The 18,794-nt window shown below is 46.2% G+C and overlaps 1 protein-coding gene across 2 annotated transcripts in view; it reads left to right on the top strand.

Moving 5' to 3' along the window:
* The first annotated feature begins 525 nt into the window (after nt 1-525).
* Nucleotides 526-18,794, top strand: part of LOC138578543 (immunoglobulin kappa light chain-like) — a 491,642-nt gene continuing 473,373 nt past the window's right edge. For both annotated transcript variants that reach the window (XM_069649714.1, XM_069649713.1), the window contains exons 1-2: nt 526-663; nt 785-1,107. In XM_069649714.1, the coding sequence (XP_069505815.1) occupies nt 609-663; nt 785-1,107 (378 nt within the window). In that variant the 5' untranslated portion in view covers nt 526-608. The remainder of the gene's footprint in view (nt 664-784; nt 1,108-18,794) is intronic.

Raw genomic sequence — 18,794 nt, 5'->3', positions numbered from 1 at the left:
GAAAGGCGGAATTGAGCTTGCAGACTGAGCACAGAAATCAGGAGTGCGTGCTGAGCTCACTGTGCTATCTGACCAGCCTTAAGTTCCTGTGAAGCAAACAAAGAATACAAGAAAAGCGTGTCTTATTTAGATAGTAGCTGAAGATTCAGCCTCCACAGGATGTGTATAGCTTCCCTAGTATTGCACTGCACCTGTGCTCTGCACTCATTTTCCTTCTATGATGTAGCGAATAATTAGGAGCATAGAAAGGAAAACCCAAGTTGCAATAACCAGTCCCAGATCTGAAATGTAGGAAAGGCCTTTCAAAAGAAGGTCCCGGCGGAACAACTGTGGGGTATTTGCATACATGAAATCTCTCTTGCACTTGTCTGGCCTATCAGCTGAGCTCTGCCAAGCACGTCTGTGCAGCCACTCTTGGCAGGACATTTGCATATATCCTGACAAGATGCAAGCACAGTTCATGCGGGTCTGGTACTTCTGTGCGATGGTGCCTTATTTGCATAAGGTGCCCGGGTACCTCGGTGCCTCTGGCATATATTGCATCCTGCCTACCTCTGCTGCCACTGCACAGAGCAAGGACCACCTCTGTAAAGGGCCACTTGGCATTGATGAGAATGAGTCTGCTGGCGACATGGCTACTGTGCGCCCTGTTGTGTGTTTCATGTATGTTCGGTAGAATGGAAGCGAAAGCCACCACTGAAGGGAGGGGGCAAGGGTGGGGGGCGGGGGTGAATACTGCATGCTAACCAACATGTTTTTTGCTCTCCTCTTCTTCTAACCCTAGATGCTCGGGCTCAGGCGCCTGTGATGCCCCCTTCTGCCCAGGTCAATCTTGGGCAACGTGTCAGCCTTAGCTGTGATGTGGGGGTGAAGGAGCAGCACGTTGTAAGTTTCCACAGACAGATCCCCGGGGAAGCCCCAAAGCTCATCCTGTCCCACCATCACTCCTACTCTTCCCCCACATATGGTCCTGGAATGTCATCACCCCATTTCACTGCCTCCGTGGACAGCGCCGGGACCAAGTATCAGCTCATTATCCAAGATGCAGAGATCGCGGACACGGCGCATTATCAATGTGCAAAATGGTTTAACAGTGTCAACGGATACCACTGTGATAAAGAGCCCGACAAAAACACCTGAGCTGCGACGCCCAACACAACCAACTGTGAACAACCCGGCGTTTAACAGCAAAGCCAACACACTTTGCAAATGATTTAGTGATGCCTTCCCCCCCCCCAGTTCTGGGCAGAGGTCCCCTTCAGTGCATGGGATTCTACCAGCCAGATTAAGTGGGCGCAGAAGTCATGTGGATTGCCAGGAGTATTTTAAAATGTATTAAAGTTCTTTTTTTTTTTAAGTGATCGTACATAAAAAATAATGGTACACATAGGGCCAGTGTTTGAATAAATCATATTATTGAAGTATAATATTTGATGGGTTTCCATTTCTACGGTGCTTTTTAAGTCTGCTCTGCAGGGTCCACTACACCATTTAGGACTGATGCATGACACATGATGCAAACATGTTACTCATGTGCGCTTGTTTCTAAAAATCTTGGCCAGGTCTTTTAGGACACGTTTGCTGCTTCCTCATCACAGGTTTTTGAGCAATGCCGCCTGCTTGTGTAGACGCCCAATGTTAACTGACGGTTGCAACACCAGGTATATTGTTAGTGACGCAGTGTCATTTTGTGAACTGATATTATATTGTAGCACTAAAGCAACTGTTTTGATAAGTTTGCCGAGAGCAAGGTCATTTCAAAGCGTGTATGCTGTCCCAGCTTTGTTTTTTGATTGGGAATACATTTATATTTTGGCGTGCACTTTGTCTTCTCCGCCATTGAGTCTGGTTTGGATGGAGTCTGTTTCCTCTGGGTTTACCTGGGACTTTTGGCCCACTTTAACAGTTTCTTGTTAGTGGAGATTACATTCAGTGGCAGGAAATCATGGCACCTTATTTTTCGTGGTCAGGCAAATCACTCTGAACATTCTTTTGAGTCAGAAGAGTACATTACATGACAGTACCTGAGTATATAACCTTTTTGTGCTAAAACAAAATATGTGTCCCTTTTCTGGAAAAAGTCTCATTCTCTTTGGAAGCAGGAAGATATTATATTAAGTGGATGGAATTCAGTACATCATCTTACTACTGTCACAAGCTAGTATCCAAGTGATCATCTTGTATTCCTTAAAAATGTCATATTTCTTGCCAGTGTGAGGCGAGGAACATCACAGAATTCATTGTAATCTCACAGGAGACTACACTTCATGGATGTAACTCAGTAAACTCACTGTTTGTGGAAAGACAAAATACATGTGGCTTCCATAGAAAAAGTGTAAGCTTTCTTCAGAGGTAGGAAAAGATTACATCCAGTGGCTGTAAATGTCATCTTTTTGTGGTGAGACAAAATTGCTTATTGTTTGCATAGAGAAGGTCTTAGATTTCATTGGCAGCAGGAGGAGGTTGCTTTTAGTGACATCTATTTGTGGTGAGACAAAATTAGCTCGTTTGCATATTTAATTTTATTGACTGTATTTTTTAAAGCTCAGACCTAGCTCGAGAGCAGTGGAGCGCTCTGCAGAGTGAGGGTAGCCAGAGTCAGGGTTTGGTTTTGGCTGCCATCCTTTAACAGTAGTGGAGTACTGTAAGTTGAGGCCTGTGTGCTGATATGTGCATCTATTGGGATTAGTCCTTGGCCAGGTGTTGTTGAAAGAGTCATGTTGTGAGAGATTTGTGAAATTAGAGAATTGTTTGGGCAATCCGAGCGAATAACAGGATTGAGTTCCAGAGGTTGGTTGCATGACAAGACAAGGATTGTTTGCGGGTCCTCTTTAAATGGACGAGTTGTGATTCAAGCCGGTTGGCCATTTTGCTGCTTGAGGAGCATGTGGCACCAGAAATGTGGAGCTTAGCTGCCAGGTATGCTGTTGTGTTATTCATGACTGCTTTGTAGATGGTACATGCAGTCTTGAACAGAATCCTCATTTGGAGAGAAATCCAGTGTAAATTGCTTAGGACAGGCTTATTTTGTCAAATGTTCGTGCAGCCATAGTAACACATGCTTCAGCATGGTGGACTGCTTTCAATGGAGCCCGGTGAGCAGCTCAGGGCCCGGTCAAGAGATATTTTCCCCATCGATGTGCAACACCACAAGGGCCTGCACTACGGTCCGGAAGTCCTGCAATGGGATGAAGAGTCTGTTATTGTAAAGGGTGGAGATTTGGGGCCAGTGCCACTGGGCCTTCTTTACTTTGTGTTTTTGGAAGTACAGGCTACTGTCAATGGTGAAGCCTGAGGATTTTTCTCAATCCCTTTGCATAAAAAAAGGCTTAGAATTTTTAGGGGGTAGGAGGAGATTAAATTAAGTGGATGTAACTGAAAGCACAACACTTATGCTATCTTGTTGTGGCTGGGAAATGTGACCATTTTGAATGACATGAACAAGTCAGAAGCACAATGAGAAAAACAGCATCACAGCCCATGAAAGCGCAAAACAGAGAGATTGAAATTCAGCTTCAGAAAAAAGAACAAGAACACTCCCATCTGCTTTCCCATGCCAGTCCCCAATAAACCCACACTGTTCCCTAACCTTGAATAGCTTATCCTTGCCTCCTGTCTCAATACACATTGCCACTTGCAGGCACACCATATTTTAATTAGGCCATGCAATGAATAACTGTCTTATAAAAAACGTGGTGAGTGCCCAGTGTACAAAACAAATGTTTCGTATTTATTAGTTTCACCACTGCACTCTAACATAAGTGTAATGGCACTGGTTTATTTTTGGGGGCACTGTGTATACATCTTATCATCGCTTAACTGGCAATGTTACTGAATGCACCTGGCAATCAAAGCTTGTGTGTTCATCTGTGCCATCACCTGAACCTAAAATAATTGTTTTATATTTGGTTGTAGTCCTGGCAAAGGCCAACTCTTGCAGTTTCAGCTTACATTATTGCATCCTCCCTTTCCTCTAAACCTTGGCCCCCTTGTGCTTTCAGAACACCATGAACGAACAGAAACTTCCATTAAACCATCTAAACTCAGAGATGGTGCAGTTTTTAATGAGGGTCTTGTCTGAACAATGGTGATACACTTGCTCGCTGCTTGACACGTCATTTTCTCATATATAGCCTACTCGCCAATGCATGCCACAATCCATTGCCTTCCCTGTGTCATCTGTGTATTCAGCAACCTAACCATCCCTGCAGTGCAGCAAAACTAGCTCCCTAAACCCTAAAGTGTTGCAAAACAAACTCTACCCTACTTGTTTTAACAATATACAAAACAACATGGCAGCTGTGCAAACAACAATGGCCACAAAACGTGTGCTACAAGAGTCTTATTAGTCTAAACGTCTGCTCTTGCTTGGAGACAACAGGGGGCGTGGTTTGGTGCATCATCATGTTTACCTGCACCATCACATTCCCCCCCCCCCGGTCAATTTATTGACCAAAAACCCTTGCCCCCTCCCTTGATCCTGTCATATTCATTGTTTGGAATTCATGACCTACACACCCACTTCAATCTACCTCCTCGAGCTATGTACTTTTCCAGTTCACTTGTCATGAAACAGCAATCACCATCTGCCTCACAATTTACCCAATGCTGTGTATAGTTCTCAGGGTCTGGAGGGAGGGAAAGGCATGTTCCAGGGGGACCAACCAGCCTTTGTCTCCTAACCATACAGTGTTCCCTCTCGTCATTCGATATATCTGTCTGCATAAGGGCATGTATCGAGAGGGAAATGCACCTCAAAAAACTAGCGTGGTTTACATCATGTTTTCCTGTGCACTCTTCTTTCCAACCCACCTGCAATATCCCAGTATTATCTGTAGGACGCAGAGGCTTATGAGTAGCACAATGAGAATAGTTATTATTGCTTGTTTTATCCTTGAGGTATTCCTTGACTATTTTCCAGATTTCCATCCAACAAGAGATCTGGATCCCACCAGAGTTCACACCCTTTATAGTCTAAACTGCATTTTCGGTGAAATGTAGGCAACCTCACAAGTCTCAGATTGCCATGCCTGTGCCCACCTGGCCAACTGCCCCCTCGCAGAGGTGAGGATGACTTAGTATGTGTTACGCTTTACAGATCTCCTATATCTGCCCAGCATCAGGACAATTCTGTTTTTTGGGCAGTGAATCCGAAAATCCTTTAGTGTCCAATCCAAAAATATACTCGAGCTTGTGCTATTTCTGTTTTTCCCTTAATTTGAATTTAATATATTTCCATTCCTGGTTTGAATTTCCTGGGAGACATACCTGAATATTTTGTTCCTCATTTTGATCTGAATGGTTCACAAGGAATATTGGTTGTGGGCACCACACTGGGCAGAACTATTGCATTTGGTATTGGCACGGCCTTGGTTCTAGAAGAGGAACCCCTGGGACTGCTGCTTGCTCTTCAATCCACATTTCAAGTCCTGGCAAGGATAAAACGTAGGCACAGTGCCATCCCGAATTCCTCGACTCTCTCAACATTGGGTTTTCTAATACATTTTGTGGCAAGAGTGCAGGAGTTGAGGTCACAAAGGCTTCAGAAGCCCCAGACAGCACAGAGTTTGTGGGACTCACTGGTACCGAAGACGTAGGGTGACACCAACTCTAGCGAGTCACAGGTAGGGCTTCCTCTGTCTCTTCTTCCAACCTCTATTTTTACTTATGCTCCTGAACAAAACTGTGTGGAGCCGATTTAAGGATGTTGGGGTGGCTGGGGGACTGTTAAGGGTGTTCACTAAAGGATTATTTGTCTATCCATCCCTTTTGAAGACATCAGTTATTCTTCTGCTGGTTTCAAGCTCTTACAATCTCAGTGTTAGTGGGTATGGGTCCACTCTTCTGGCAATAAACATTTGAAATTTGAATGTTGATGTTTTTACCCCTTGTTTGTCTGGCTAATCCTCCCACTCCCTATGCGTGGGCTCATGCAGTGGCAATTTCTGGCTCCGATTGTGGTCATGGTAAGTAGAACCGAACGCTTGCCAAGTGTTTAGTGCCTGCATTAAAGCACTTTCTCAGGATACACTTATTGGTTTTCCACTTCCACGGTAAAGGATGCAGACGCGACACAGGCTTGGGCTAAGAGGCATTTAAGGGACCTTGCGACCCCCCCTCCACTAGGAGCCAACCCTTACTTCAGATGACTTCAGTTGGACAGGTGGACAGGGTTGCTTGAGCATCAAGCTCTGGTGGCAAATTCCCAGCTCAACTGAACCGTATGTGGTGAACTAGCATCCCGCAAGATGTGCGCATTGCCTCCTCCACTACTGCCAGCAGGGTTTGGTTTGTGCAAATGAACTCAGCCTGCTGCTTTGCAAATGGTAAGCCGTCATATCCGGATAACCATTAAGTGGCAAGCTGTGCTTTTGGCATGTTCCAGCTGAGAGACCTTTTTGATGCGTGGAATGAGAGGACACACCCCACAATCATAATCATTACCACACGCAGCCCTAGACGGACTTCACAGATGAGATTCAACACACTGACCACATTCATCACACTCACTGCACATCACACTTATCACATTCACTGCATACCATATTCAACACTCTTACAATACCAGTGGCACTACATTCAAAGCACATTTGCATTCATAAAGCATACTAAAATCGCTACATGCGCAGAATTGCCAACATGACCCATTCCAATCTGTAGGTGCTTATCCAGTCCTGTTTTTTCTTTGCATTGTGGGACATGTAGTCCTAGTTTTATAATGTGAAAATTGGAACTACAAGTCCCAGAATGCAAAGAATGCAAAGAAAAAAAACAGGACTGGATAATCACCTACACATTGGAATTGGTCATGCTGGCAACTACGCAAACGAACACACATCAGAGGCAGTATATGAATCAGAAATGCCACATGCTCCACACTCTCCCCATTGACAACACTCACGAGGGTATAGCTAAAGCGCCATCTCTAGGGATGAGATACTGAAACCAGGAAATGGGATGGTTGGTGCAGCTATGTTTACTTCCCACACCTTTGTATTTTAGATGTTGCTTGCCAAAGTTTTTGATATTAGTATTCAGTAGAGGCATACTGGGCCGGATTATAGGTTTGCCCGTATCCTGGCGAAAAAAAATCAGCCAGGATACCGGCAAACGTACCTACCAATTCTGCCGCCTGATATCTCGTTTTAACTGTAATATTGCAGGTGGCGGAAAGTGCGGTAAATTCCCATTCCATGGAGCCCGAATGGTTTAAGAGTGTCAACAGATACCACTGTGATAAAGAGTCCGACAAAAACACCTGAGCTGCGACGCCCAACACAACCAACTGTGAACAACCCGGCGTTTAACAGCAAAGCCAACACACTTTGCAAATGAGTTACTGATGCCGCCCCCCCCCCCTAGTTCTGGGCAGAGGTCCCCTTCAGTGCATTTATTCTTATCAAAGATTGAATCATCAGGTTACCCGAGAACTCAGTACCTCCAAAAACTCACGCTGTGACTTGCAACTTTCTGGCATCATTGCTGATGTGACCAGTTCATAGCTCCGACCTTCCAAAGCTGAACTAAGACCATCTGGCATTAGATGTTGGTCCAACTTGCACTTCCGTGTATCAGGTTTGCATATAGCGCTTCAGTCAGGATTCCTCCTGCTTCTAAGCTCTGCAATAATATATGTCATTATTATTACTCAAATTAATAGTGATTAATTTCCTGACCTCGAATGTACAAAGGCCTGTGTTGGAAGACTCGTCCCACGTCTCTCGTGAACACTGTAGTCTAGGACTTTCTTCGAAGGCATCGGTTGGGCATGCGACATATTGTCTTGCATTACAGCTATAAAGTGATGCTTTTCGAACAAAAACGAGGCTTTAATGCAGGGTGATCCTGTCAAACGAGGTTCACCAGAGAGCTATGCTAATATTAATGTTATCATTTACATTACTGCTTGTTATAACTGTCAAGTCATTGGCAGTGCTTCATTTGTAAAGAAATAACTGAAGGGGAGTCAAATATTTTCCAACACACCCATTACACGTCAGGATGGCCAGCTCCCCGACCACTGTTGCCTTTACCCATGACTACTCCCCATGCTGTGATCATATATGGGGTTAAAGCTGCAACTCCCACTGGCTTATTGTCGTTGCGGTTGATTTACAGATACCGATCAACATACACACAAAATAACATACTCATTGCGTCTTGACACAGGACTGTTAAATGTGTCTTTAAACACAATCATCATTTATATTTTGCTCGTTCTATAGGTGTTTATTATGTGACAATAATACAGTTGCCAAAACACCACATCCTTATCACACTGAGTCTGAGACAATAAGTGCTGCAGCTCAGAAACAAGGGCCAGGGCTGAACCCTGGGAAACACCCCCACAAATTAAGCACTGGCATGGGATTGTACTAGCCGTATTAAGCGAGTGCAGAATTCATGTGGATTGCTAGGATTATTTTAAAATTAATGAATGTTTGTATTTTTTTATTTGATCGTACATAAAAAATAATGCTACACATAGCTGGCCTGTGTTTGACTAAATCATATTAATGAAGTATAATATTTGATGGGTTTCCATTTCTAGGTCTGTTCTGCAGGGTCCACTACACCATGTAGGACTGATGCATGACACATGATGCAAACATGTTGCTCGTGTGCGCTTGTTTCTAGATTTCTCGCCCAGGTCTTTTAGGACACGTTTGGGACCTGCTAATCAGATTCCCCTTTCATAAGCTCCATGCCAGAAGCATAGTCTGTATTTGTGCCCTGCTGCATCAGTATCCTGGTATGCAGCACCCTCTCTACCAGTGGCATAGAGCTGGTGCAGAGATCACATGTGCCCTCTTAACAGCTGCAATGACAGCCAAGTGTCAACCGCATAGGGGCTACATTTAAGATGCACCCTCCTGTTCTAAAAACTGCATAGCTCTGCAGATCCTGGCAGGTGGCATGGTAAACTGTAAATATAAGGAATACCTGAATTAGGGTATGGTGGCCAACATCTCTCAGAGTTCTCCCAACCACATTAAATTGATATCACACATGTGCCATCTCTGTGGGCCTAGTTCAGCTGAGGAAGGGATATGTGTGTTCACTGCAGACAAGGCTCCCCCTGCCCACTGCCAGGACCATAGCCTTGGGGAATTGCCTTTCTTTGTTCCTTTGTAAGGGCAGGTAACACCCTTTCTCCAGAGACAGCCAATCCACAGGAAGCTGACCTACGAAGAGGAATCAAAGGACACACCCCTTCATGAAGGACTAGGCCTCACACCTTTGTTCCGCATTTCTAAAGGCCTTTGATTCTTTTGAGAATGGAAGGGGAAGGTGTTAGTGTAACCAGATGAAGATCTGTACAAGTCTGGAAAACCTCTGCCATCTTGTTTAGCTGTGTGTCTCTTTCTCTTTCCTGTCCCCTCGACTTTCTGTAGCACAAGTCACTTCAGATGTGATGTCAAGAGGGCAAAGTCCGTTCATTTCAAGAGATGGGTTGGACCACTAAAGCTGGCACGCTTTAGTCCAATGACCTGTGGAATTTTACCTTTAGAAGAATGGTTCCCACACCACTTCTTTGACTCATCGTTTGCACTCCAATCCTGAAAGTAGATTTCTTTTGACAATGCTGGGAGAGTAATCCTTTCCAGACTCTTCCAGCTATGAGGAGAATGCAGGTGTTCCAAGGCAGAGGCAAGCTCTGTATCCTAACCATCCCCAGGGACCATTGGGGGTGACCTCAGCTGCTGGACCAAAACTCCATCTCTGCAAGCCACCCTGTTGACTGGGACCTCACTGTGTTGAAGGACCCCTGAAGGTGTGTGCCAGCCTCCTCTGTGTTTGGGAGCCATAGAAAGGACTAGATTTGGCCCTTGTGACCCTGGAGTGAAACTCTTTGAACTGCTGTTTCCTGTGTGAATCCATTCGCTGGCGCACAATGCCCGCTGAAGCACATTGTTGCCTCGGCTCAAAGCAACAAAGTACAGCTGCCGTGCATTGCTCAAGTCTCTGTCCAAAACACCAACCACATTACCACTCCTGTAAATTGAACGACCCAACCCAGTGCCTCCCGAACCTCCACCTCTGAGTCCCACATAGAATCAACTTGCCTAGGCATCACGGCCCAGGTCAACTGGCACCAATCCTCAACCGCCGAACTGAACCTGATGACCCCCGAATTGCACAGCTCGACTATACGATTAGAGACCACAGCTGCATACCGTTTTACACTGATTGGATGCCAGTTTGCAGCTGGAACACCACCACTGCTGCATCTTCAAACCGGAAGACAACCCGTGTTCAATGTCAAGAAGCCTGGTTTGTTGCCACTAAACCGCCTAGGCATTTGAAAAGGGATTACTGACTGATATCTGCCCCCTTGGACCTACAGACTGGATAGGTCATTTTAATCTCTTTTGCAAACTCAAGAACATATCCTTTGAACATTGTGGTATTGTATTGCCTTTCCTTCCCTATCTTATTACCCAGAATGCTGCATCTATTCCATCTTTGCATTTTTTGTGTTCGTTTTACAGGGGTGAGCTTTTACAGTGTTTTCTAGTTAGTTATTGTTAGGCGGAAACCTGTGCAGTTCCCTCTGGGACCACTGCAAAAGATTTAGGACTACAGGTGTTTGGCAGTAAACCCACTTGGTAGCAGTCTGTACCACACAGATTCACTTGGTAGCTGTGGCTGAGCAGTCAGACTTCCCTCAAGAAGAGTTAGGCAGTATGTGGAGTATACAATATAGGGCAATTCTTCACAGTAAGACAAGCAAACACGCAACGAGGCTCAGTGTAAAGATATTAAGGTATTTATTTATAACGGAACATCTATGGAAAACACTATGGCACTATCACGGCAAACACTTCAATCACAATTACTCTACGAAGAAGAAAACGATCAATCCCCCTAACAATATTTCGACAAGCCTAGGTTCTACCGGTATCACTTATTTTCAGACAGAGGTGTATACCTCAACCTAGATGGCACTCTAATATTAGTTAGGATGGGAGAGAAAAATAGGCAGGTTACGAAGTCAACACAGTTCAATACTTTTCGGGAAAAAAAATGCAAGGCAAGAAGACAAGAGCCACAATAGATCATAAAGTTCAGAGGCCAGGCCCACTCGGAGAGAGGCAAGGCGATTTGTCCCAAAAAGTCTCTTTGTGGAATTGCGTTCGAGCCCGTATAGCAAATTGTTATTGGAAAGTTTGGAACCAGTTCAGAACCGCACGTTAAAGAAAGCTTAGAGGCGACCCAATGGAAAGGCGAGGATTAAGACACCTCACTCGATCCGGCAGAAAGGGAAGCCAGGCGGACACGGTACCTTGTTTGTGGAGAGACAGCTCCGGCGGGGGCAGTTGTTCCTGGTGGTGGATGCACGTCGGGTCTTTGCCAAGAGTAGAGATGATCTCGTCGTCGAAGAAAAGTGAAGTCCGGTGCACCACCAGGGAAGAGACCAGCCGCGGAGTGCTCCATCACAAGACACTACCTTTTGGTCGCGGTACAGGGGTAGTGGCTATCCGGTTGCCGAGGTGCTCTGCACGGGCAATTCGACCACTGCGTCCTGAGGCGAAGAAAAAGGAAAAGAGGACTGGTTGTTCCCACCAGTCAGGGGAAGAGACTCTCCGGCAGGGAGATCTCCTCTGTCGTCGGGAAGTGGTGAGTCGGTTCCGCAGGGCTCCACCGGGAGTGTTGTTGTGCAGGTCGGCTCAGCGTTACCCTCGTCGGATTCTTAGGTCCTGTGGCGACTTCTGAAGATCCAGTCCCAAGAGCCCTGCTTTTATGCAGAAAACCCCCATTCAATCAGCCTAGCTGTCAATCAAAACACGCTAAGTGGTGAGCGGGGAGGCTCACCACTTGGGCCAATCACACCAGAGTGCGACCAGAGTTGGCAAGGCAACTCGGTCCAGGGTGCCTAAACCCCCTCCTACACCCCTGTGGTAACCCAGACAGAATGGCACCACCTTGGAGGGTCTCTGTCCAGAGGCACGCCAAAAGTGGAACAAAGGGCTCAACCTTTGGTTTGGGAGTCACAGAGACGAACACAGACGCCATTTTACAAACCGAGTTCTGGCAGAAAATACCATCCGATAAACTTATTTAAGATAAGTAGACCGGTGGTACGTTAGAGATTAACGAGGAAAAGTATCAATCTCCAACAATGGGACGAATCCCATAGGGTTATGCTCGGGGTCGAACATAACAAGTAGTTTCCACTGCCACCAGCCAAAACTCGATGAGGGGGGACGGACAGTGCCCCCTCGAGTAACAGATCTAGGAGTAATCGAATTACCCCTACTAGCACGTCCACAATAAGATGGTTTGTACTAGTTCTGTTAGTAAATTTAGGTCTAGTAAAGTCAATGGTGACTTTAAATGCCCGGGGAGACAGTAGTCAGTCCCCGGGTATGGAGTCTATGGTGGAGGTCCGCTAGGACGCCCCAGTGTTACGGCACGTAGGGTGCGGTGTAACACACATAGAAAAACATATGAGACCCTATGGAGTAAAAGACCCCATAGCTCATAGAACACATTGACATTCAAAGGAATTACACACATTCATGTCCAAGAGTGGGAGGAAAAGAGTCTCACTCTTGGCAGGATGGAAAAAAAAAACCTCCAGAAATCCAGCAAAGCTGCTGGGGGACTCACTAGGTTAGGAAATTCAGCCTAAACAGAGAATTCTCCCTAACACTCGCCCCCTCCAGACTAAGGGACAGGAGGATTTAATCCACTCCTGGATGAATCTCATACCTCTAGTCGATGACATACATCCTAGAGAGACCATCAGCATTTTGGTGGTGACATCCTGACCTGTGCTCAATGGTGAAATCAAACCCTTGCAGGCAGATCGACCATCTCAATAGTTTTGGGTTTTCCCCTTTCATTTGCATTAACCATCTCAAGGGTTGGTGGTCAGTCTGAATGACAAAAGTAGAATCATACAAGTACGGCCTAAACTTCTTCAGAGCCCACACGATAGCAAAGCACTCTCTTTCGATTGTTGCCCACCTTGTTTCAGGATCCTTCAGCTTGCGGCTGATGAAGCAAACAGGGTGCTCCCTACCTTTCCCATCCAGTTGACTGAGTACGGCACCTATTCCTACATTTGAAGCATCTGTCTGCACAATCAAGTGTTGGCGGTAATCAGGAGCTCTGAGTACTGGGGCTTGGCAAAGAGCCTTTTTCAGGTTTTCAAAAGCCTGATTGCACTCCTCGTTCCATTTAACCTTTTTAGGAAATTTGGGCGAGGAGATGACATTCAGTGGAGAAGCTATGGTCCCATAGTTCTCTATGAAATTCCTGTAATACCCAGTGAGGCCTAGGAAGGCTCTCACTTGGGTTTGAGTAGTAGGTGTTGTCCAATTTTGCACAGCTTCAATCTTACTGAGCAAAGGCCTTATTTCTCCAACTCCTACCTCATGTCCAAGGTAGACTACCTTACTCTGTCCAATTTGGTATTTACTCGCCTTTATGGTCAGATTGGCGCGTCCAAGAGCCTGCAAAACATCTCTCAGGTGGGTTACATGTTCTTCCCAGGAATTGCTGAACACTGCGATGTCATCCAAGTATGCCATGCAGAAGTCCTCCATCCCATTCAGAACCTGGTTTACCATCCGTTGAAACGTAGCAGGTGCATTCTTCAATCCGAAAGGCATTACCTTAAACTGGTATAAGCCAACGGGGGTAGAAAATGCAGTTTTCTCCTTGGCATGGTCTGTTAGGGCTATTTGCCAATAGCCTGACGTCAAGTCAAATGTGCTGAGGAACTTGGCGGCGCCAAGTTTATCCACCAACTCATCTGTTCTTGGCAAAGGGTGGGCATCAGTCTTGGTGACTGCATTCAGAGCTCTATAATCCACGCAGAATCTAAGCTCTTTAGATCCGGCCTTTGGTACTAACACAACTGGGCTAGACCATGGACTAGTAGAGGGCTCTATAACCCCGAGATCAAGCATCTTGCTGACCTCACCTTTGATGTGGGTTCGTACGTTTTCTGACATTCGGTATCCTCTGCTTTTGACTGGCAGACAGTCACCAGTGAGTATGTCGTGCTGGCCCCAAGGGGTCAAGCCTGGCGAACGCGAGAACAGAGAGGCAAACTGATTCAACATGGATTTGCACTCTTCTTGTTGCTCGGGTGTCAGATTAGAGGAGAGATTTACTCCTTCAATTTTTTCGTCTAAAGGTAAGCCTCTGAGGAGATCCGGAAGAGCTTCACTCTCTTCTTCTTCCTCGGATGATGCTAGAAGCAATGCCCCTACATCTGGTCTTGAGACATACTCTTTGAGTCGGTTGGTGTGAAAGACTGTCGGAGCCTCCTTGGGATTGCCCAAGTCCACCAGATAGTTGACCTCTCCGAGTTTACCCACAACTCTGAAGGGTCCCATCCACTTATCTTGTAAGGCCCTCTGCCTTGTTGGGATCATAACGAGAACGAGCTGGTCTTGAGCGAACTCAACCATGTTAGCCTTTTGATCGTGCCAGTTTTTGACCAATGCTTGTCCAGCTTTCAAGTTATCGCTTGCTTTCGTCATCATGTGCGACATTCTCCTCCGGAGACCCATCACGTAGTCAGTCACTCTGACTGGCTTGGGGGAAGGAGCACTCTCCAACCCCTCCTTAATCAGGGCCAATGGACCTCTGACGGGATGACCATAGAGAAGTTCGAAGGGAGAATATCCTACTCCCTCCTGAGGGACTTCTCTATAAGCAAAGAGAAGGCATGGCAGTAGAAGGTCCCACTTACGCTTAAGGGGTTCTTCTAAAGCACCAATCATGCTCTTCATGGTTCGGTTGAACCGTTCTACCAACCCATTGGTTTGTGGGTGGTACGCTGTTGAGAACTTGTAAGTACCTCCACAGGTTTTCCACATGGCTTTCATGTAGTGGGACATAAAGTTTGACCCCCTGTCAGAGATTACTTCCTTAGGAAACCCGACCCTAGTAAAAATACCAAGGAGGGCCTTAGCCACAGCCGGAGCTGTAACAGTCCTCATAGGAATTGCCTCAGGATACCTAGTAGCATGGTCTACTACAACAAGTATAAACCTGTTGCCTGAGGAGGTTGGACGATCAAGGGGACCAACAATGTCAATCCCTACTCTCTCAAACAGGACTCCCACAACTGGGAGAGGCACTAAAGGTGCCACATTCTTGGAGCCAACCTAACCAGAGGTCTGGCAGGTGTGGCAGCTCCTGCAGTGTTTTTCTACTTCGGCCCCCATCTTCGGCCAATAGAAGTAGAGAGAGAGCCTTTCCTTAGTCTTCTTGAAACTCAAGTGACCAGCCAAAGGAATCTCGTGGGCTAACTGCAAGAACTGTGGTCTGTTCTCTTGGGGTACTACAAGTCGTTTGTAGTCTCCAGGTGCAGACTCGGTCGGTTCACTGTAGAAGAGGCCATCTTCCCAGTGCAACCTGTATTTCCCAGGCTCTTGCCCTTCAGCCTGAGCTTCTGCCTGGTGGTGAAGACCTTCCAGAGTTGGACATTCTCTCTGTCCCTTACTGAAGTCTGCCCTGCTGGGTCCACCTTCTGCCAGTAAAGACTGCAGCTCAGGATGGTCAACAGGATCCAGATCTCCAATGAGTTCCTGGCCTTCAATTAGGTCTTCCTCAGAGTCTAATTCTACCACACAGGGTTGTACCTCCCTCTCAGCCTCAGCTGGAGGTGGAGTTACGGGTGTAACTTTGGACAACCGCAGGGAAGTCTGTGTTGGCTGCACTGAAATGCTGGCTGCTGGTTTCGGGATAGAAGTCTTAGGTTTCCCTTTCGCTTCTCATTTCTTCGAGACAGCTGCTGACAATTCCAGTGGAGCAGGAGTGATCTCTTTCTTCATCATCTCCTGGAGAGTACCGCGCATGGTCCTCTCTCTTGCAGGTCTGGTTAGCTCCTGTAACCGTTTACTAGGAGGTCTGGGAGTATGCGATACAACTCCGAGAGTTTTCAAATCGTTACCCAACAGTACGCGTCCTGGTACCTCACTCTGTATGCTGACAGGTATCTTCACAGTCATGTCGTTACACTGGATGAGAACTGGTAATTGGGGAAGCATCTGCACAGGCCCTCCAGCTAACTTGGTGAGGCGTTCGGGTGCCTTAGCAACATCCTCAGCCTGAAAAAACGATTTATCCACCACAGTTATGCTGGCCCCAGTGTCCCGAATGGCAGGAGTCTCCTGACCATTCACCTGGACACTATCCTTATAATACTCTTTAGTATTATCGGGGATAGAATTATAGACATCTAAATTCTGTTGTTCCCACAACCCCAGAGATACTAAAGAAACACTGGCTGAGACTCCAATGGGTTCGTCAGCTAGCAGTAGAAAGTTTCCACTTGCCATTTGGACTTCCTCCTCTGGAGCGAAGGCTAAGGAGACAAGCTGGACCCCTGAAGGTTTACCCTTACATCTGGGATCTCCTTTCACGTGGTCAGTCGAGCCACAAACAAAGCATTTACCGAATGCTTTTTGGAATGGTGGCTTGTTCTGACCTCCTTCCGGTTTGGCACCAGAAGACACACTATGCTGCTCTGGTTTTCCCCGTGGCTTACCCTTCTAGTTTTGTTTGGGGCCCTCTTTGGAATTTGAGTTATTCGAATTCTCTTTTGAGTCTTTTTTAGGCTGTTTTCCCTCATCCTTCTTCTGAGTTACCCCAGAATCCTTGTGAGTAGCCCTGTTAGCAACCCACAAGTCAGCAGCCTTAGCTAGCGTCCGGGAATCCAATTCCTTCGAATCAGCCAAGTGCTGTCTGAGCTCGGGAGAACAGGCATCATAAATAGACTCCAACATAAAAAGATTCTTCATACCCTTATAAGTGTTCACTTTGTAACCCTTAATCCATCCCTCTAAGTTTTTCAACCCTTCACTCACCCAGGTAGCCCAAGGGTTACCATCATGCTTTTTGAGGGTTCTAAACCTCTTAAGATACTGGGAAGGGGTCTTCCCGAATCTAGCTATCAAAGCTAGTTTCACACTTTCGTAATCCGTCTTATCCGCCTCCCCCAACTCCATTACCACATCAGTCGCAACAGGAGGGAGCCTAGAGAACAACCAGGGAAGTAAATCATTCCCGGTGATGTCCTGGAGCCCATGATTGTACTCAAACAGTTTTAACCAATCCAACACATCCAATCTCGGTTCATACATATCCACTAATTCCTTCGGCATCCGGGGTCTTTTGGGACTGGAGCTCCTAGAGGAACCAGAGGAGAGAGAAGCATTTTCTATAGACAACCTTTTCATCTCTAACTCGTGATTAAGTTCTATTTCTCTGAGTCTTAACTCAGCTTGCTTCTGCTCAGCCTGGGCATTCATCCGTCTGAACTCGAGCTCTTGGTTTCGTTCAGATTGAGCCAAGAACCGTTTGTATTCTAATTCGAGCTTCATTTTTTCAAGTTCAAAATAAGCAGGGTTACTTGTGGGACCTGGTATGGGCCCCATAGGCACAGCTGGTAAGGCAGGTAGAGGAGCAGGGGAGACAGTTTCGTTAGCCTCTCCGTCCTCGTCAGCCTCTTCATCGCTATCATCAGAATTACGATTCAGATCAACACCATCACTGTTATCTACATTTGCTGGAGAAATTGGCTCCTCTGAACCAGTACCCAGACTTTGGTTCGCCAGCAATCTCTCTATTAGTTCTAACTTCTTGCCTCTTACAGAAAGATTTTCTTGCCTACTGAGAGCTCGCAAACTCTCAGTATTTTCACCTGACAAGGATTCTTGACTGTAAGTTTCCATCGTAGACATGTTTTTGAAAGTTGCTTTTTAGTGCTAAGCTTCGTGGTTAGTTATCCTAAAGTGTCGAAAAGCACTCTAAACTGTATACTCGATACAAATCCCACCGCTGTACACCAGTGTTAGGCGGAAACCTGTGCAGTTCCCTCTGGGACCACTGCAAAAGATTTAGGACTACAGGTGTTTGGCAGTAAACCCACTTGGTAGCAGTCTGTACCACACAGATTCACTTGGTAGCTGTGGCTGAGCAGTCAGACTTCCCTCAAGAAGAGTTAAGCAGTATGTGGAGTATACAATATAGGGCAATTCTTCACAGTAAGACAAGCAAACACGCAACGAGGCTCAGTGTAAAGATATTAAGGTATTTATTTATAACGGAACATCTATGGAAAACACTATGGCACTATCACGGCAAACACTTCAATCACAATTACTCTACGAAGAAGAAAACAATCAATCCCCCTAACAATATTTCGACAAGCCTAGGTTCTACCGGTATCACTTATTTTCAGACAGAGGTGTATACCTCAACCTAGATGGCACTCTAATATTAGTTAGGATGGGAGAGAAAAATAGGCAGGTTACGAAGTCAACACAGTTCAATACTTTTCGGGAAAAAAAATGCAAGGCAAGAAGACAAGAGCCATAATAGATCATAAAGTTCAGAGGCCAGGCCCACTCGGAGAGAGGCAAGGCGATTTGTCCCAAAAAGTCTCTTTGTGGAATTGCGTTCGAGCCCGTATAGCAAATTGTTATTGGAAAGTTTGGAACCAGTTCAGAACCGCACGTTAAAGAAAGCTTAGAGGCGACCCAATGGAAAGGCGAGGATTAAGACACCTCACTCGATCCGGCAGAAAGGGAAGCCAGGCGGACACGGTACCTTGTTTGTGGAGAGACAGCTCCGGCGGGGGCAGTTGTTCCTGGTGGTGGATGCACGTCGGGTCTTTGCCAAGAGTAGAGATGATCTCGTCGTCGAAGAAAAGTGAAGTCCGGTGCACCACCAGGGAAGAGACCAGCCGCGCAGTGCTCCATCACAAGACACTACCTTTTGGTCGCGGTACAGGGGTAGTGGCTATCCGGTTGCCGAGGTGCTCT

Source organism: Ambystoma mexicanum, chromosome 1p (genome assembly GCF_040938575.1).
Source record: "Ambystoma mexicanum isolate Mex_15411 chromosome 1p, UKY_AmexF1_1, whole genome shotgun sequence".
NCBI lineage: Eukaryota > Metazoa > Chordata > Amphibia > Caudata > Ambystomatidae > Ambystoma > Ambystoma mexicanum.
Note: the sequence above shows the minus strand (reverse complement) of the source record. Positions and strands in the feature narration are given on the sequence as shown.